Source organism: Boleophthalmus pectinirostris, unplaced genomic scaffold (genome assembly GCF_026225935.1).
Source record: "Boleophthalmus pectinirostris isolate CB_2022bp ecotype Guang Dong unplaced genomic scaffold, ASM2622593v1 HiC_scaffold_15, whole genome shotgun sequence".
Classification (NCBI taxonomy): Eukaryota; Metazoa; Chordata; class Actinopteri; order Gobiiformes; family Gobiidae; genus Boleophthalmus; species Boleophthalmus pectinirostris.
In genome coordinates, this window is record NW_026571070.1 from 1,518,425 (window position 1) to 1,540,026 (window position 21,602).

The 21,602-nt window shown below is 44.9% G+C and overlaps 1 protein-coding gene across 1 annotated transcript; it reads right to left on the minus strand.

Moving 5' to 3' along the window:
- Positions 1–55: 55 nt before the first annotated feature.
- On the minus strand, positions 56–19,772 carry LOC110166935 (histone-lysine N-methyltransferase 2D-like; the record flags this gene model as incomplete). The annotated part of the gene is made up of 14 exons (XM_055151209.1): positions 19,573–19,772; positions 17,185–17,264; positions 16,712–17,060; positions 16,409–16,588; positions 16,312–16,334; positions 15,698–15,781; positions 15,435–15,544; positions 15,086–15,236; positions 14,782–14,965; positions 13,939–14,053; positions 12,084–12,247; positions 6,390–9,841; positions 2,369–3,082; positions 56–372 (listed from the first exon to the last, which is right to left on the minus strand). Coding segments are annotated over exons 1-14 (6,123 nt in total), but the record flags the coding sequence as incomplete, so codon positions are not given.
- Between the last annotated feature and the right edge of the window lie 1,830 nt (positions 19,773–21,602).

The following is a 21,602-nucleotide window of genomic DNA, read 5'->3' on the forward strand; positions in this document are numbered from 1 at the left end:
AGAAGGAGAGGAAGATGGAGGAGAGGAGAGAGGAAGAGAAGAGGAGGAGGGAGGGAGGAGGGGAGGAGGAGGGGAGGATGTGGTCGGGGGAGGGGAGGACGCAGGTGGAGAGGTGGAGGGAGGAGAGGAGTGAGGAGGAGATAAGGCAGAGATGTTTGAGGCGTTTGGGGGAGACGGAGATTGGTGTGAGTGGCAGGGGGAGACAGGGGCAAGGGGGTGAGTGGCAGGGGGAGACAGGGCAGGGGGGTGAGTGGCAGGGGGAGACAGGAGCAGGGGGTGAGTGGCAGGGGGAGGCAGGGGCAGGAGCAGGGGCAGCGGCAGGGGCAGGGGGTGAGTGGTGCTCCTCTGGTGGGGCTGGAGTCGACTGGATTCCTGTGAAGACAAAAGAAAGAAGAGTCAGCACATTTAAACCGATGTTTGGACCTGGTTTATGGTTCAAACTAGGGCTGGGCGATATGGATCAAAAAATATATCTTGATATATTTTGCTATATCTCGATATACGACATATATCTTGATATCTGTACAGGAAAAAATAACCCCCTAAAACTGAAAACTGCAAAAACAAATCTGCCAAATTCCACAAGGTCTTTTTTTTTAATTGAAGTGTAAGAGGTCGGCAGTTCATGTAGGAACATTTAAGATTACAAAAAAACCTAATTACATAAATAATTATTTAACTGTAAAATAAAAGAAATAATACATATTTCCTTCTTTTCATTCATAAATAAAACAACTCAACACAAGTTCATCTCTGCATTAACTCCGTTCTCCAAACCAGAACCATGAGCTGATTTAGCAGAAGAAGCTCAGGATGTTCCTTATTTTAATAGATCCATGTTCCAGCAGTGAGGAGCTCTGAGGTTTAATCCCACAATCCACTGCAGATCAAACCCAACGATTCCAAACACTATTGTACAAGTGACACTGCAACAGATTATTCATTAAAATCTTCTGCATAAATAAACTTTACATTGCTAAACTTTACAATATATAAAACATAACGACTCTAGAGCCACATCAGCCCGTTTCAGATAATAATGTGTTTTACATTTTACAGAAACGAAACTTAAGCGCATGGTTCATTTGCATAAACAGCACTTCTCATGCAGCTCAGCTCGTTCAGCTTCTTTCGGGCTAAAGGACACGACTCGGTGGAATATGAGGATGTGCTGCTGATGGTTTTGTCTGTAAATGGTGGAAAAGTTTTGTGGTGCTTGAAGCTTTTCACTGGCACCAACTTTCGGCGTTCACGGCTGCAGTAAGTAACCGTGAACGAGACATGAGCAAACAAAATCAGGGAGGTGGAGGCGACAAGAGAGAAGACAAACAAGCGAAGCGGCGAAATCAAAATTGAATATAAGTATTATATCGATATATACGATATGTCAGAATCCATATCAAGTTTAAAAACGATATATTTAAAATATCGAGATATCGCCCACCCCTAGTTCAAACTAAAACAAAACAAAACCGAGACAAACTTCACGGCTGGAATAATATAAGATCACAATAATAATAAAATGTTTCACTATTTAATTGAAAAACCTACAATTCACATCAGGTGTGTGCAAAAATATCATTCAATGTGATGATTTGGTATCGATATCGTGGGCTGCTGTATCGATATATCACCAAGAGGATTTTTTGGTTTATTTGACTAAATGATTTTGTGACAAAGCTCCAGTTTTGTTGTTTGTTCAGAGGAAGGAAACTGGTTTATGCGACACATTGACATTTTCACTGTTCTGATGACTAAAATGTTTGTTAAACCAACTTCTTGTGCAAAGTTCATATGAAACACACAGACTTAGTGTCACAGTCAAGACTTTGCCTATTTTTATTTTATTTTTTAATTAAACCGTATCAGATCGATTTGAAATATATCGTATCGAATCAAAATCTCACGGTATCGAGGTGTGTATCGTGTCGGCAACTTCTTAATGATTCTCAGCCCTAATTCTCATTTGGGGAACTGGATTAACTGGATTTAACTGTGGAACTTTTCTGGTGGAGGCTCCGTCACGTGTTTTTTTTCTCCATGGAGATATTATTACTTTGTCCGAAATGTTCCACAGTACGGCATTAAACCTTTACTATCTTCACAGAGACCAAACCAGACCAAGTTCCAGGTCAGACCCGTCGGAATGTTTGTTTTTTGAAGGTGTTTTTGAGCCGTAAATCCTGCACCTGTGATTGAATAAATGTAAAGTGGAGCTGTTTAATGTCACACTGCGGAACATTCCAGACAGAGCAGCGACGTCAACGTAAACGTCCTGAGATTTACTTTCTATTAAATGATATGACTACATACAACGTGCTCACACTTCTGGACAGATTCATCTGGAGCTGGTTCTGGGGTCTCGTACCTGCTGGAGGACTCTGAGGTCTGACATCTGCCTCATGTTCTTCTGCTGGTTCTTCACTTGGACCAGTCTCCTCCTTTTCTTCTTCCTCCTCCTCCTGCTGCTCTTCTAGACTCTTCTCCACCTCCACCACCTCCTCCTCCTCTTCGAGCCTGCTCTCCTCCTTCACCTCGTCCTTTTCGAGTCTGCTCTCCACCTCTGTCCTCTGTCGCTCCTCCTCCACGTCCACGTCCACCTCCACCTCTCTCACTGAAGGCTCCTCTTGTTCATCCATCCTTTGTGGACCAGGTTCTTCCCTCTCGTCTGTTCTCCGCAGATTGTCCTCCACCTCGGACGGCTCCTCCTCCATCTTTTCCTCCGATCCCTCTATCCTCTGGAGATCTTCATGTTCCTCCTTCTCCTCGGTCATCTCAAAAGGCTCCTGGTCTATTCTCTCCACCCTGAGAAGGTCATCTCCCGTCTCCTCCGGTCCGTCTGCCCTCTGGAGGTTGACCGCAAGCTCCTCCTCTGTCCTTCCTGAAGCCTCCTCGTCTCCTCCCTCCTCCTCCGTCCTTAGCTCCGTCTCGTCCTCCTGATCTGGTTTCGTTTCAGTCTGTGGTGTGAACTCGTCCGTCTCCATTTGTTCTTCTGGACTCACTTCCTCCACGTCCACCTCCACCTCCACGTCCACGTCCAGCTCCATCTCATCAGGCTCCTCCACCACAGGAACATCTGAAACTGCAAAAAACGATGCACTTTAGGTTTCATTCACTGAAGGACAACACAAAAACCAACCTACAAAAAACTGTAAACAATAATACTTCAGGTCTGCAATGATAAAAACAAATAAATATGAAAATAATTTTAATTCATGGAAAACAGTGAAAGTTTATTCTTTGGCATTTTGATTTAATTTTTCCAGAGTTTTATGTCCATGTGCTGTTTGTTCTTTTGAATTTAACTAAGAACGAAAAACAATAAAACAGGAAAACAGTTTGTTATTTCATTCTTCCATTTTAGCAAAAACAGAACCATTTCTGTTTTCTGTTAAAATAAGAAAATTTTAACCAAAAACAGATTTTGAACTCTATTTCCAAATAATAAATACATTCAAATAACACCAATCTCAATGCCTATTTTAATTTTGATATTTTATTCTCTCTGGTTTATTTGCCCCAGAAGTTCTGCTGCTGGAAGAGAATAAAATATCAAAATTAAAATAGGCACTGACTGTTTTTGATTAAAGTTTATTTCAAATAACACCAAATTAAATATTGGAAGTAGAGGTCAAAATCTGTTGACACTAAAATGGAAAAATAAAATAACAAACTGTTCATATTTTATTGGTTTTCATTCTTAAGTGAAATTCAAAAGAACACATGGACCTCAGTGTCTATTTTAATTTAGATATTTTTGATTCTCTGGTTTATCTGAAGTTCAGTGTCTCAGAGTCGCGTGTGAATTCAGAGGAGAGGTTATCTCTGCTTCCTGTTTCTTGTCACGGATCAACAGTGACTTTCTAAGGCGTCGCTATAAAAAGAAGAAACATGTTTTTCAGGCGAGTCCTTGGTCCATGTCCCGTTCGTTCTTTTGATTTTCAATTAAGAATGAAAAACAATAAAATGGGAAACAGTTTGTCGTTTCATTTTTCCATTTTAGTGTCAAGAATAAAAATTCAACCTCTATTTCCAATATTTTATTTAAAGTTTTTTTCAGTTAACACCAATCAAAAAACAGTTTTGTGATTATTTTAATTTGGATATTTTATTCTCTCTGGTTTATTTGCCCCGAAAGTTTTGCTGCTAGAAAAGAATAAACTATCCAAATTAAAACGGGCACCGAGACTGTTTTTTGATTGCTGTTGTTTGAAATAAACATTAAATTAAATATTGGAAATTAGAGGTCGAAATCTGTTTTTTTGTTTGACTAAGACAGAAAAATGAAATAACAAAGTGTTTTGCCATTTTATTGTTTTTCGTTCCCAATTGAAATTCAAAGGAACAAATTGTTCACGGACCTCAGTGACTATTTTAATTTTAATTTTAATCTTGATATTTTATTCTCTGGTTTGTCTGAAGTTCTGTTTCTCAGCGTCGCCTGTGAATTCAGAGTCAAATGTTTCTCACCATCGATCAACAACGACTTTGTAAGACGTGAAATTAAACGCGTCGTTATAAAAGAAGAAACATGTTTGTCACAAAACTGCAACGATTTTTCAGGTTCGTCTTTTTAAAAGCAGAACTTCAAATAAACCAGAGAATAAAAAATCTAAATTGAAATAGGAACAAATAAACTTAAATAAACTTAAATAAACTTTTGATTATATATTGAAAATAATTTTGTTTTGTTTTTTTTATTTGAAACTAAATAATAAAAATAAACTGTAAAAATAAACAAACGGAATAATAAAAATAAACAGTTTTCCCATTTTATTGTTATTCGTTCTTAATTAAAATTCAAAAGAACAAATGGACTTTATATATAAATATTCAGAGTTTAGAAAAGGCTTCAGTCTAGAGCCCGACCGATATGGATTTTGTTGTGGCCGATATGAAACTGATATAATGGGAGTTGGAGCTGCCGATAGCCGATATAATCGCCGATATATTTAGTGATGTAAAAATTCACTGTAAATCTTGAATTGTTTAAAAAACTTAGGTTTGGCTCTAGTGGATTCTAAATTGGGTTTATTTAGGCAACATTTATTTTTATTCTGACTCTTTATGTCATATTTACAGACAGTAGATTGGCCTAATGGCATTTTTGCATCACATTCTAGCTATTAGTGATGGGGATTCCAGTTTTTTGGCTCTTTCGGCTCCCAAGAGACTCTTGAGATTGTTTTGCTGCAAGCAGGACTAAACCAGAACTGAACCAGGACCGAGTGTCAGGACTCGGTTTCTATCTCTCTCCTTCACTCGAGCCCAAGATTAGTCCTGGTTTATTCATTTTATGTTGAACTACAGCCAAATATGCACTTTTTTTTTATCCTATGCACACGCAGATTTCTGAAAGTTTTGTTTTTAGCCACTGCTGCTGTCAAACTACGGGTCGACATGCGGCATGAAGAGAAAAAGTGAGAAAAAGAGAAAACACGGCTCCCAATAAGAAGCAGGCTCCCGTTGTTCGCTCTAAGAGCCGCTTCGATCATGACCGACCCATCACTACTAGCTAGTAAATAAACTACCGCTATTAGCCTTTAGCCGTAAAAACGTGCGCACCGCGGCAATTAATTATATGCATAAATGTGGATCATTCACACGTCTATTCACAGCTCATTTACATATCAATGCTGGTCCAGTAACAAATATACGGCCAATATAATCACTTTACAATAGACCAATAGAAAACAGCCTGTTTATGTGCGGGAGCTACAGCAGCTAATCGCTAACAAAACCTAAACTAGCTTCAAAGTCGACATATTTCCAACACTCAGACTCACACAGGCTCCTCCCACATCACAAATCTGCACTAATAAATGTCCTTTTAATCCAGACTCAAACCGATTGTCCATAAAAAGAAAATAATCTCAGTGTTGCGCACGGCTGCGGGTGTAAACAAACACACGTGTGTGAAGTGACGTGACTCTGTGATGTGTTCAGGGACAGTACGGACACAGACACAGACAAATTACACCGTAGATAAATACTGATGCGGAGCCACATATGAGGACATTTATCTGTCTGTAAATTGGATTAAATGAACAGAATGTAGAGATTCTAAGCTTTATAACGAGGTACAACATGCCCACGGCCCATATCAGAAAGCATATCGGCCGATAGCCGATATGTATCCAGGTGCCCATATCGGCCGACAATATCGGCCAGCCGATATATCGGTCAGCCGATATATCGGTCGGGCTCTACTTCAGTCTGAACATTTCTACAGTTTTAAACAAATAAAGGTTTATAAACGTCTCAGTGCACAGTAGAAATTATTATTTGACTTTTTATCAACTGATCAAAAAATGAATCAGTCGACTAAAATAATTATTTTCTGATACGTTTTCCAGCCTGAGAGTGTCACATGCAGTTTAGTCACTCACCTGCTGACGATGCAGTTTCTGGTTCCACTCCCTCCATTTCTTGTTGCGGAGTTTGAGATCGAGAAACAGGAAGCGGCTCTTCACAAACAGGAAGTTCCTCCTCGACAGTGTTTACTTCAGTCGTCACAGAATCACAAACGGGACCGGGGACAGCTTCTGTACCAGGCTCCGCTCCAGGCTCCGCTCCAGGCTCCGCTCCAGGCTCCGCTCCAGGCTCCGCTCCAGGCCGCCCCTCCGCTCCGGCCTCCGCTCCGGCCTCCGCTCCGGCCTCCTCGCTCGCCGGGGAATGAGCCGGGCTCGCTGCAGCAGAACTCGCCTTAGACCTGGACGGCGAGGGGACGGGGGTGGCCTCGGTCGGCGGTGGACTCTGCGGGGGGCTCGGGTCGTGTTGGGGGGAGGGGGCGGGGCTTGTGACTGGAGTAACTTTAGCTTCATCAAGAGGAACGTTGTCACCGGGACTCGCAGACATGGGGACTTCAGACTTGGGGCTGGAACTCTGCATCTCCACCTCGTCCTGATCGGGCTGAGAAGGTTCTGGACTCGGTGGACATGATGCTGGAGAATGAACTGGCGATTCTGGAGAATGAATCGGTGATTTTGGAGAATGAACTGGCGATTTTGGAGAATGAACTGGCGATTTTGGAGAATGAACTGGCGATGTTGGCGTGACGGGACTAGCAGATCTTTGAAGACTAAGGTGCGGACTTGAGGCTTCGGCGTGGATAACGACGGGGCTGACGGGGCTGACCATTAACGTGTCTGGAAGCGACTTGGGAGATTCAGGATGCGTTTCCTCAGCTTCGAGACTTCCCGTCGCAGAAACCTCATCGTTACAAGGTGAAACCGGACTCCGCTCTCCCTGATTAAGGCTCAAAGTAGCTTCAGTCTCACCGGTAGCCGCAGCCTGTTGGGGTTTTTCCGCTGGAACATTTTCGCCGGGCCGAGGGGAGCTGGGTTCAGTAGCATGTGCGGGGCTACCTTCAAACTGTCTTTGGGTGCGGACAGGACTAGCGAGACCAGCAGGACTAGACCTTGGCGGACTATGGACTATTTGAGCTGCACTTTGAGATGCGCCGTCGGAGCCGACCTCTGGCGACTTACAGTGTGGAGGACTAAAGCTCGCTGGTGTTGGCGCTGGGCTAGTGGGGGCTGTTTCAGAGCTTCCTGCGTGGGTCACATCAGAAACCTCGGCGAAAATGGCAGTTTCTGAGTCGATTATTTGCACCGGGCTGTGAAGAGAGGGGCTAGCTTCCTTTTGTGGTTCTTCATCTTCTTCTTCGACGTCTACTTCCATGTCTTCCGGCTGCGGGGACGCGGGGCTCGCCTCGATGACGGCGGCGTCCGACTGCATTGGGCTAGCAGGCATTTCAGTGTCTCTTAAGGGACTGGCGTGGGTGAGCGTTCGGGCGGGGCTCGGCGGCGGCGTTGCGTCTCCGCTTCGATCAGCACAAGGTGATAAAGTTAGGCTACTGTGTTTTGCTGAAGTGCTAAGGCTTCGTGGTGCGACGGGGCTGGCGGGGCTGGGGCTACTTTGAGCTGTCGATTCTTCTCGGAGTTCCTGGTCGGGCGTTTCAGGTAGGTCCACCGCGCCGGGGCTTGAAGGCAATTTTTCCAGTGTTTGGCTTTCAAAATCGGGACTCTGCGACGGGATCGGGGGCGGTGCGCGGTCCTCTTCAGATTTACCGACGCCCGCTTTGCTGAAATCTGGTATTCGGAGCTCTAAAGGCTGGAGCGGGTGCGTCACGTTGACTCGTTTTGGGCTCGCGGGTTGAGATAAACTACATTGCGATGGCGTGGCGAGGGGCTGGGCGGGGCTACATGGCGCTGAGTGGAACGAAGCGTGGCTCGGCGATTTGGACCAGCGGGGGGCGGCGGACAGGTCCTTTTCCAGTGTACAAACGTCCTCTTCAGTCTTTTCAGGCAATTCACGATCAAGGTTTAGCGACATTTCCAGTGTCGGCGGCGGAGGAGGAGAAGGACTTCGGGGAGGGCTAGGCGGGCCGCTTTCGATTTGCGGTTCCGCCGTTTCAGCTTGAGGAGGGGAGCTTTCGTCCGATTTTTGGCAAATTTCCGCAGAATGCTCGGCTTGAGGGCTTCGCGGTTCACTTTGAGATTTGGGACTACCCTGAATTTGAACTTCGGTTGATACTTCTTCGTGCAATTCGCCAACCACCATTTTGTATTCCTCCCCGACGGAACCCGAACGTGAAGGACTGCTCTGCTCCTCCGCGATTGGACTTCGCTGCACCGGTAGCGTCACTTCCTGTTCCATTTCCTCGCCTGAATCGTCGTCCACCGTCCGTCGATCTGTCGCGTCGAGGTCGGCTTGCGTATGGCTTTCTTGCAGTTTTGCGGAATCCAGTTCTGATGAGTCTTCGCGGTGAGAATCTTCCGGAGATGATTTGGGGCTCGTGGCCATTTCCGTAGCTTCTGTGAGATGGATGGGCGAGCGCATTTCGACGTTAGCTGCTTCCAGATTTACGACCTGATCTTTTGAGTCTGGACTTTTCGGGCTCTCCTCGGGCATTTCGACGCTCGGTGGAAGAGACTGCTGCTGCTCCTCCATGGGCTCCGGCTGGTCCAGACTCTGTGGATGTTCTGCGGGCTGAGGTGACCGTGGACTACAGGGGTGAGAATCCGAAACGCTTTGCCCAACTTCCATCGGCTCAGGTTGTAATGGCTCAGAGTTTTCCGACAGCTGACTCGGTTGAGGTGATAACTGAGGACTAGGCGGGTGCACTGGTGTGGAATCGTCTTCATCTTTCAAACCGCTTTCTTTCGGGCTTCGTGAAGGAGATTCTGATATCGAGAGCCGTTCCTGAAGGTTTACCAGTTCTGGATCTAATCTGCTTTCTCCAGAACTTAACTCCGCGGATGGTGAACCAGTTTGGCGATCATTCGAAAGCTCAACTTGTGTCTCTACTTCTTCCAGAGGAGGACTTTGAGATGGCGAGGCGGGGCGTTCTTGTATTTCTGAAGGATAAGGGGTTGGTTGACAGACTTTTGAAGGTTCTACAGTATCGGGAGTCGGTCGGGAGATTTCTGAAGGTTCTGATTCAAACGGTACCGGACTTTCTCTTGTTTGACCTTCTGTGAGAACATTTTGCGAGGGGCTTGGGGATCGGGGTCGGAGCGCTGATGGAGAACCGGGCTGCGATTGCGTAAATTCCACATTTTCCGGACTTTCTGGGGATTCTGAAGGGATCTGTCGAACCGGACTGTGGTCTTTTGGACTCGGAGGAGGAGGTTGCGTGTGATGATGTGGTGGTGGTGGTGAAATGGGCGGAGCTTCTTCTGTTAACACTGGGGGGGTGGTTACGGTGGCGGCTGGGGGGCTGTGGGGAGTGGTCGGCCCAGGCAGTTCCGCCCGTGGCCTGCAGATGGCGCACGTGTAAGGTTCAGCCCCCAACCTCGCCTCTCCAGCCTGAACGATGCACTCTGTATGGACACTCCTGCAACACCGAGGCAATCACAGTTAAAATCTGCTCTGGAAATTCAAACAGAGGTGGATTATTTTGTTTACAAGAAAATATTGACATCCTTGTTTTCACTAAATGTTAAATTAAAATGTCATTCTTTTTGTTTACTGGCATCTACAAATCACCTCACCTGTTGTAGTTCCAAATGTAAAAGAAGTAAAAATTACAGTCACACGTGAGCATTGTGTCACCATGGTAACTCTAACAGCGTTAATCGACCTTTTTCTTTTTCTCAACAGCCGTTAGTGTCCCTCCGTAGGTTTGCAGAACTCGCCTATTCTCCAGCAGTTTCATAAATCTGCCCCATCACCAAATCTTCAACCAACAAACTCCACAAAGGAGAAACATTCTAACATGAACAATTTATCCACAACGATCAAGAGAAGAAAGAACAAAACTTTACACATTAGTCACACACAACAAACTCAACTAACGTTATGAGTAGTGTCCAGACGTCCTCGTTTCCCCGGGACGCAGGGCATCCCCAGGTTTGATTAACCCAAATTTACAAATTTAAGACCTTTTTAAAAATGAAAATTAAGACCAACATCGCACCCATTATGTCGAATTTGAATAATGACCATAACAAAAAGTACTTTTATTATAAAGTCTCGTTCAGAATAATTTATAGTGGTATCCGTTGCTTGTAAAATGGCCAAACAATAATTTCTAAAACTAACAAGACAAACTAAGTATTGTTTGCACATTCTCCAAATTAGACGTTCATTCACGTCGCATGATTTCATGTTGTTGTTTTTTTCCCTCTCTCCGTTTAACATCACACCACAGCCCGGTTCAGTAAACAAAAACATAGGCTAATGAAATGTAAGACCTTTGTGAAAGACTTGGACTTCATATTTTAAGATGTTTTAAGGCTTTAATTTAAGAACATGAAATTTAAGACTTTTTTTAAACTTTTAAGACCTCGCATCTACGCTGGGACAGTCTCAGTTTTGAGCCTGTTTCTCTGTCCCTGCAGATTTATACAAAACCACTGATTTGTCTCAGTTTTATACAAGAAATGTCCCAGATGTCTCTATTTTTGACCAATCTGACCTAAACCAGGACTAAACTAAGACTAAACCAGGACTAAAACTGGACTATCGCAATTCCTGACAATCTATGCTCCTTCTTACTGTTGGCGGGGATCAGATTAGTCATTTGTTTGGCCAAAATACAGAAAACTGTGTTTGTAAATGACCGTAAAGCAAAAATACGTCCCTCATATCACGACTGACACGAGAATCCACAATGTTCCGCTCTCTTTTTACTATTTTATTTACAACAAACATCACAACCCGAGCGTGTCCCAGTTTAGAATTTTGAAAAAGTGCTCACCCAAGTCATGAATAAAACAGAAGGAACTTGTTCACTCAGACTCATTCTACAATTCAAATTAAAAATGGATTTGATGATGTGGAGATTTGCACAGACACAGAGGTTTGTGCAGTTTGAATGTGAAAGTCTCCAGGATCAGAACATGAGTTGAGTTTGTTGTGTGACTAATGTGACTCGATGTTTCCTTTAAGCTTTTGTCTTTCTCCTTTTAATAGTTGTGAAGCTGCTGGAAAATACAACACACATTTACACACACACACATTTTGATACACATTTACACACACACACACACACATTTTGACACACACATTTATACACACACATTTTGACACACATTTACACATATTTTGGCACACACATTTTGACACACACATTTACACACATTTACACACACACACACACATTTACACACATTTTGGCACACACATTTACACACACACACACGTTTACACACACATTTACACACACACACTTACACACACACACTTACACAGACTCACATTTACCACACACACACATTTTGACACACACATTTACACAGAAAACCATTAACCGGAAGTTCCACAAACCTACATTGGACACTTGAAACTGTTGTGAAAAAAAAAGTGTATTGATACTTTTCTTCTGATGTCATTCACATTACCTGAGGGCCTGAAGCTAACTGGAGGCACTGCTCTGTCTGAGACTAATCTGGGCTTTATTCTAACACAATCTGACCAGAAAGACCAGACTTATCTGAAACTCCAACAGGTGATCTGCTCTGAGCGCTCGCACTGATCACACACTCCGTCAAACGTGCGCTGTAAATATTTCTCGGGTCGTCTAAACCGTTCTCGTCTGCTTCCCGCGTCGCCGTGGTAACAGCGGACGTACGTACCTAAGGCAGCTGATACAGGTCACATGGTCCTGCGGGGAGTAGAGGTCGGGGGCGTCTCCACACAGACTACAGGGCTGGACTGGGTCACATGACTCGCACAGAGACGGGTGATTGGCCCACGCTCCCGATGACCTCACGCCGCAGCGCCGACACACTCTGCAGCTCTGAGGAGGACGGTTCAAACGCACGTGAACTTCAACAGCACAAACACGGACGCAGACGCACAAAAACACAAAAACACGTCCTCCCGTCCTCCTGTGTCCCTGTGTGTCAGATGCCCTCCCGTCTTCCCGTCCTCCTGTGTCCCTGTGTGTCAGATGCCCTCCCGTCCTCCCGTCCTCCTGTGTCCCTGTGTGTCAGATGCCCTCCCGTCCTCCCGTCCTCCTGTGTCCCTGTGTGTCAGATGTCCTCCCGTCCTCCCGTGTCCCTGTGTGTCAGATGCCCTCCCGTCCTCTTGTATTTCTGTATTGTATTTCTGTATGAGATGGAGGCAGGTCACATGTTTCTAGTTAAATGTGCAGATGTTGTGTTGTGTCAGATGCCCTCCCAGATGTTGTGGTTGGAGAACAGACCTGGCCACTAATAAAAATTATACATTTGATACAATCATCTCGAGGTTCACTAGAGCGATAGGACACTGCACACAGTTGTCAAACACACAGAGGTTATTCAACAAGTGACAAGTGATTGGTACATTATAAATCAAAGAATTGTAGTACATAAATGGTTAACTCATAGGCCTAGAATATCACACAAGTATTTAGCAAATATGGGATAATAAAATTATTCTGACAGGAATAAAAACAAACATTGGCCACGTTTACATGACATTTTTTTAATCCCGAATGAACTGTTCTGAATTAAATAGTTCTAAATTAAAATATTCTTCTCTTGGAGTTTCCAACAGTGAATTGCTGTTTCGTTTTAAACTGTTGAAATGTTCTTTATTTAATGTGTCTGAGCGTCTGGGGGGTGGGGGAGGTTCTGATTGGACAGAGACGCCAACGGATTTACGTCTTTGGGAAGAAAACACACACTTCAGCTGCTCCCGGCTTTTCTGTAATCTGGGTTTGTCGTTACTCCACGGATACAAACATGATCCAAACTTTATTGTGTGAGTGTGAGGCTGCTCTACCTCAGCCCACTCCCACATCCCGCTCACAAATCCAAAGATACGTGGATCAAAGTCCCGAGACAGGACTGGAGGAGCCGGATCGAAGGACGACACAAAGAGCATGAAGCACCAGCATTATTTTTAACAAGAAGAAACGACAAACACGATCCAGGAACGAAATTCATTCAGCTTTAAAATCAGAATAAACCAAACACTTACTTCACTGTTAAGTTTCATTTGGAATCAAGTGTTTCCATGGACTTTTTAAAGCGGAATTCATTTTTATTCGGACTTAAAGCTCTCATGTAAACGTGGCAAATGTAATGAATTCAACACTGGCTCTGTGAATGTGTGGAGATGTACGTTTTACAAAAGCGCTGGACATTTCTCAAGTTATAATCAAACTGATCAATTGAATCAACTTGTGAATCATGAGATCAGTGTGGCTTTTTACAGATAAACACCAAAAAAATAACAAATCTTCAGCAAACTCTGTCACTCCTCCTTTCTGCTGCTGCCCTAAACAAATCCTTTTAATCTAAACACAATTATTAGGCCAATAATACAAAACTGTGTTTGACTCAAAGACTACAGTGCCCAGCTTTAGTTACACCATCTCATCTCGACCGTCTGTACGTGTAAATGTATTTGTACTCGAGTAACGGTGAGCGTCCTCCTTGTGTTCCAGAGTGTGTGAAGCTGAATAACAGAAGCTGAGTGTAAACGGTGTGAGAGTCTGACCTTGCAGCTCCAGCCGCTGGAGGGAGGCTCCAGGAGCACAGGGCTGAGGCAGTGTGGATGGAAGGTCTTATCACAGCGCTCACACACCAGCAACGGACTGCCCGCCTCTCGCAAACTGAAAACACACACAGAGACACACATACAGAGACACACACACACACAGACAGACACACACAAAGCCAAAGAGACACACACAAAGCCAAAGAGACACACACACAGAGAGAGACCGGTTTAGGGAAGGTTGGGTCAGGAAATACATCACATATTAGTTTGTATCTGAACGTTCACCAAATTATTACTATTATTAACTTCCATAATGCTGTAATTTTTTTCAGACTGATGTCATTCTGAGCCAAATATGACCGTCCAATCAGATTCGTTTATTTCAGTGCTGCTTGTGAAACGCAGGAGCTCATTGGTCGGTGTTATTTTTCAGCCATAAATCTCCATTTCACACACACACACACGAAAACACACACAGAGCGTTCAGACACACACACAAACACACACACACACACAGCGCATTCAGACACACACACACACACACACACACACACACAACACAACACAGAGCATTCAGACACACACACACACAAACACAGAGCGTTCAGACACACACACACACACACACACACAGCGCATTCAGACACACACACACACACACACACACACAAACACAGAGCGTTCAGACACACACACAAACACACACACACAGCGCATTCAGACACACACACACACGAAAACACACACAGAGCGTTCAGACACACACACACACACAACACACACACACACACACACAAACACAGAGCGTTCAGACACACACACAGATGCAGAGGTACTCACCCGCAGGCTCGGCACACGCGGCACTGGGGGCACTGCCACCCGGCGCGGCTCAGGGGCGAGGGCTGGAGGGGCGGGTCCAGGCAGTCGCCGTGGTAATGGTCTCCACAGCAACAGCACATCAACAAACCCCCGCCAACGTCGCTAAAATCAGCGCCTCGAGAACACAACACGCACTGCACGGGGACTGAGGACACAAGGAGCAGCAGGTTTAAAGTGATGATCTCACTTTGGTGGAAAATGACACATGAAAATATAAACTATACGTTTTAAATCAAACATGTGCTTTTTATTTTAAATGACATACGTCTGTGGGCGTGTCTGGAGCACCATGTGACCCTCTGACTCCAGTCCTGATTGGTCGATGCAGCAGCAGCACATGGGAAGTGATAAGTCCGCCCACACCCTGCCTCCCGACAGCGCAGCGACGCCCCCAACTGACGACAGAACACACACACCTGCACACACACACACACACACACGCACACACAGGAGCGGCGTTTACCAAGCCCTCAAGTCCAAAAAGATTAAGACCCACTCCCATCACCAGTCTGATGATTTATGCATTGATAAAACACACAAAAGAGCTGGAGTATCTGTGTAACATGTGGATTTAAACGTCTACAGGGGAGTTACATGTGTGTGTGGAGTTATACCTGTTTAGATGCAGCGTCGATGGCCTTGTCCACGTACAGCAGACACTGAGTCTCTCCTCGGGACACGCCCTCAGACCAGGACGCACACTGCAGGTGGGCACAGCACTGACCTGCACCAACACACACACACACACACACACAATCACAGGGTTTATACAGTATTACATAATCATACACAGGTGTAAATATACTGGGTAAATGTGTAGTCAGAGGTGATGTTGTGATGCTGTTATGCTGGGATGTTGTGTTGATGTGTGACGGACCTGTGGGGTCAAACAGAGCGTGTGCGTCCACGTCGGGGGGGAGGCCCATGGCTCCGAGCTGCTCCACGAACTCTGAGGAAGACTCTGAGGAAGCAGCACACACTTCAGATCAACTCAAATTCACTCCAAACAAACTAAATAGAAGAGTTCAAGTGCTCATCTACATTTAAACCGATACCGATACAATACTGATCTTCTGCAGCTCATGACGTCAACAGTCTCTGAGGGGGTGGAGCTAACGGTAAGCACTGCTTCTGAAGCTTCTGCATCTGAAGCTCTTAGACTTAATCTGAGTTCTATTTTAACACAGTCTGACCAGAAAGAGCTGACTTAGTTGAAACTACATCAGATGAGTTGTTTTGTGCTGTGTCCCTCTCTTCAGTGAATCAATCTCACCTTTTCCTCTCCTAAACAGGACCAAAAACTCTTGAACTGATACAAAATACACAGAACAACCCAGAGTGATGATGTCACTGTGAAGAATCAACTGTGTGATAAAAAATGTAATAAATACCTAAACAATAAACCTGACCCAACCCCTCACTAAAGAAATAATCAAATACACAGAGATATAAAATATAAAATACACAAGACACAAGGACACGGGGACATACCGCTCTGCTCTGGACTGCTGCACCTGCACACACAAAACACAGGTTAATCATGTGACTCTGGAAACACCCATAAAAGGACAGAGGGGGCGGGGCTTACATGGACGCGGCTTCGTCTTCGCGGTACACGTGGTCGTGACAGTCGCCGTGGCGATCTGGCGAGGCGCGGCTGTTCAGGACGTGCAGAGGGATGTAGCCGGGAGTGGGTCCGAAGATGACCAGAGGACCCTGGCCCAGAGGAGCCCACGCCCCCCGCAGGCAGAAGGCACACTGCGTCAGACTGCGTCACACACACACACGCACACAAACACACACACACACACACACAAACACACGGCGCGGGTCAGATTATTCCATAAACATAAACATATTTATTTATATACTTGTAGCGTCTGAGGCTCACTGTTTGGTGGCGTCCCCGATGCTCGCCGTGGGGGAGCAGGCGGACTCGTCCGACAGACAGTGCTGGAACAGAGGAAACACGTCCTCGTCCTCCAGCCGCGGGGTCTCCGGGGCGCTGGAGCAGGGGCTGGGGGCGGGGCTGATGTCCATGGACGCGCCTACTTCCTGTTCCTCCGTCTCCATGGGAACGGGGCTGCGCGGGGCGGAGGGGGGTCGGGGAGCGAGGGGGGCTGTCCGGAGGGTCGTGCCCGGGGTCGAGCGTGGGCGTCCGGGCTCGGGGGCTCGGCGCCGGCCCAGGCTCCGGACTCGGGGCCGGAGACTCGGGACCGTCTTTAGTCTGGGACTTCCTCCTGGACGTAGAGCGCCGCCGCGCGGCCGCCTTCTCTTTCACCTCTGGAAAACACGAGGTCAGAGCGTCAGGGACTAAAGACTGCACCTGTCCGGATGCACCTGTCTCAGAGCACCTGCACTCACCTGTCTTTGGGGCGGGGCTCTTCTCTGCAGTGTCCACACTCTCCTCGTCTTCAGCCTGCGCTCGGCCTCGACTGCGCCCCCTACACACAAAACACACACATAAAACACACACACAAAACACACACACACACAAAACACACACACCGGCGTTAGCGACGTCTGTGGGTTTATCTGAAGAACCAACATTTATTAAAAACAAAAGGTCATTTCTTCTTCAGTATTTCCAAACACAAAACTCTCCCTCTCTTCCTCCTCTTCCTCCCTCTCTTCCTCTTCTTCTTCCTCGGTCACACACTGCAGACACATTTGTGACTCACAGCTGCCTTGGGTCAGACTAATGAGACGTGGCGGCCGTTTAAACACAAAGTGACACTCACCAGAAAAAGGCCGAGTGAAATGAGCTCGAAAGATTCATAAATCTGAAATAAATATTATTGTCATCAGGAGTCACACATTTTACCTGGAGATCGACTGATGTGTTTTTTTTCATGGCCGATTAGCTCGGCCCGTATAGATTTTTTTCCCCTAAATGATGTAACGTAAATGTGTAAACTCAGCTCAGCTCTGTGAGTGTTCAGGAGACGCACAAACGGCCGCAGTCACGTCTGTGTGTTTGCTTCATGTGGATTCTTCAGGCAGCAGATCGGACAAAACTAAATATCGGTCTGTGCCGGAGATTTAAGGCGATAACTGATGCACTAAAGTGTGCAAATATCGGCCTCAGCCCCACAGCCCTGAAGGACTGTCTGTGTGTTTCTGTGCGAAAGCATTTGTGTATGCGTGCTTGCTTTTGTGTGTGAGTGCGTTTGTTTGTGCATGTAGGTAAATACCATCAGAGCTCCACAGGCATCAGCAGCAGCAGCAGCACTCAGAGCCACTGCACAGCTGCATTATACATGAGCCCAATAATCAGGCTTATATTCAAACAGCACACACACACATATACACACAGAGATACAAACACACACACACATATACACACAGAGATACACACACACACTCCCACCCCAGCACAGACCCGGCACGGCGGGCGGAGGCTGAGGGTCTCTTCTCGTTCAGGAGTTAAAGTGTCTCTGTGTGGAGCAGCTGAGGACAAGTGAAACCTGACGAATCCCAATTTACTATTTTATTTTATTTTGTCGTCTTAAAAACAACAGAGACTGAAACTTTCATATTTCTGTTACAGTTAAAACTCTGCTCCAGTAAAAACCCAAACCGACCAGCAGAGATGATGGATCAGACCTGTGGCTTTAAAATAACTGTGTTTTTGTGTAATAAAATCATAATTAAAGCTCCATTGTGGAATCTTTTAGCCCAAACTACACAAAAAGTCATGTTTAGTTTAATGATCTTTTTAGAGCGCAGTAAAACAAACAAAAACACACACACAAAAAACACACGTCCTGTGAGCGGCTTGCATCTCCACAAACCTGACTATAAAACAGACTATAAATCTGGTTATAATATTCCATCGTGCAGCATCTAACCATGTTTTTACTTTTGTTATTTCCATGGAAACAGGCGGGTGAGGTGCCGCCTCCAGAAAGTTCCACAGAGCTGCTTTAAAAGTGATTATTTGCACAACTCAACTGTCAAAACAAACAAGCGTTACTGCGTCATGTATTTTCTTATGTGAAACTGAGAGTCTGAACAGAGAAACAGAACGACACACACACACACACACTCGTCATCACGCACAGGCCCAAAGGCACAACGGCAGCACACAAACAAAACAACAGTCACAGGAACACAGGCGCGACAGGCGCGACAGGGGCCAAAGAGGAACCACAGGTAACAGGGCATCACAGGAAACAGCACTTTCACCATGACAACCGACGACAACCGACCAATCACCAACCACCAGTCCCCCCCTCCCCCCCACGACCAAACACCACCCACCACCACCCACCAACACCCACCATCACCCACCACCACCCATCCCCCCCACCCCCGAGTGAAACCACAGACCTGCTCTGAGCTGCTCCTGCAGGCCTCCCGTTTCCTGCACATCAAACCTCAGCACCTCTGTCCCCCTCTGCACCTCTGTCTCTCCTCTGTCTCTCCTCTGTCTCTCCTCTGTCTCTCCTCTGTCTCTCCTCTGTCTCCCTCTCTCCTCTGTCTCTCCTCTGTCTCCTCCTCTGTCTCTCCTCTGTCTCTCCTCTGTCTCTCCTCTGTCTCTCCTCTGTCTCTCCTCTGTCTCTCCTCTGTCCCTCCTCTGTCCCTCCTCTGTCCCTCCTCTGTCTCTCCTCTGTCTCTCCTCTGTCTCTCCTCTGTCCTCTCCTCTGTCCCTCCTCTGTCCCTCCTCTGTCCCTCCTCTGTCCCTCCTCTGTCCTCTTTATTTCACTCACACATTTAAAGATGTCAGTTTTTAGAATATCTGAGACTCACTTTTTCTTGGTTTTTGTGACCGGAGGCGGCGGCGGTGATGGGGGCGCGGCGGAGCGGCCATCTTTGCGAGGACGTCCCCGGGAGCGTCTCTCGGGGGCGGGGCTTGTGGAGGCTTTAGCCAATAATGCGCTGCGTCCGGCCCGAGTGACAGGAGGCGGGCCTCGGTCCCGCGGCTCCTGCGACTGAGCCTCAGACGGCATTCTGGGAAAAAACAAATACAGTTATTATTTGAATTAAATAATTAAAACAAAAACACGACAGTTCTGAATTTCTCGACTAGTTTACAGAGGTTTAAATACATTTACTTCAAAGTTTTTTTTTTACTTATACAAGTTTTTAAGGATTTGACACAAAGACTAATCATGTTTTTGGTTTACAGTGTTTCAGTTTCATTTCGGACGACGGGAGGGCATCAGGGTTATACACTGTAATATCAGAGACAGATAATGGAGCTGTCTAAACAAAACAATTAAAGTTTTATTTAACACTTTAATGTGGAGAGAAAATCGCAGAAAACGTGACCGCAAAGAACACCTAAACGTAAATTTAACGTAAACGTAAAAGTAAATTTAAATTACATAATTTTAGAAAAAAATTGGAAAACTCACGACACATATTTTTATTTTTAACAATCAGTATCAGCACTGACCACGAAAAAAACCAAACACGTAAACACGTCTGTTCACTGGCGTCAGTCTGCCCCAGGGCGGCTGTGGCTACAACAGAGTCTGACCACCAGAGTGTGGAGCGAGTGAAGAACGAGTAAAACACTTCAGGCGCTTTTTAAATATTCAACACATTATTGTTCTGATTCATTATTAAAAAGAAAAAAACTGAATAATACAAATGAAGGTACAGTTCAACATTTTACTACGACAATTACTACTACTACTATGATTACTACTACTACCACTACGATTATTACGATGACTATGATTACTACTACCACCACCACAAACACCAGTCTGACTACGACTACTACAATTAATACGACTATTACTACTACAACGACCATTACTACTACTACGATTAATACTACTACTACAATTATTATTACGATTACTACTACAACAATTACTATTACGACTATGATTAATACTACGATTATTACTACAATTACTAGGACTACCACTACTACCACAACTACTACGATTATTACTACTACTACAATTACTACTAGTATGATTAATACTACTACGACTACGATTACTACTAGTATGATTAATACTACTACGACTTCTACGATTACTATGACTACTACTACCACTATGATTATTACTAAAATTACTACTATGACGATGATTAATACTACTACGACTACTAATACCACTACTACGATTAATACAAGAATTACTATGACTGCGACCACCACAACTATTACTACGATGATTACTACGATTACTATGACTACTACAATTACTACGACTACTACTGTGATTGCTACTACTACGATTACTACTACTATCACCACTACCACGACTACGATTACTACTAATACTATGATTAATATTACTACTACAATTACTACTACAATTACGATTACTACTACAATTACTACGACTACTACCACTCTTACTACCATTCTGACTACTACGATTACTACTAATACTATGATTAATTCTACTACTGCAATTACAATTACTACTACCACTACTACTACAATTATTATTACTGAAACGATTACGATTACTACTACTATGATTACTACTGCAATTACTACGACTACGATTACTACTACCACCACAACTACTACGATTATTACTACCACTACCATGATTACTACAAGTACTATGATTGACTATGACTACGACTACAATTACTATGACTTACTATTATCACAACTACCTACCACTACTATTACTACCAGTCTCACTACTACTACTACAACTACTACTAAAATTATTACTACAATTACTACTGTTACTACTACTACGATTAATACTACTACAACTACTACGATTAATATTACTACTACTACTACAGTTACGACTACTACGATTACTACTAATACAATGATTAATACTACTACT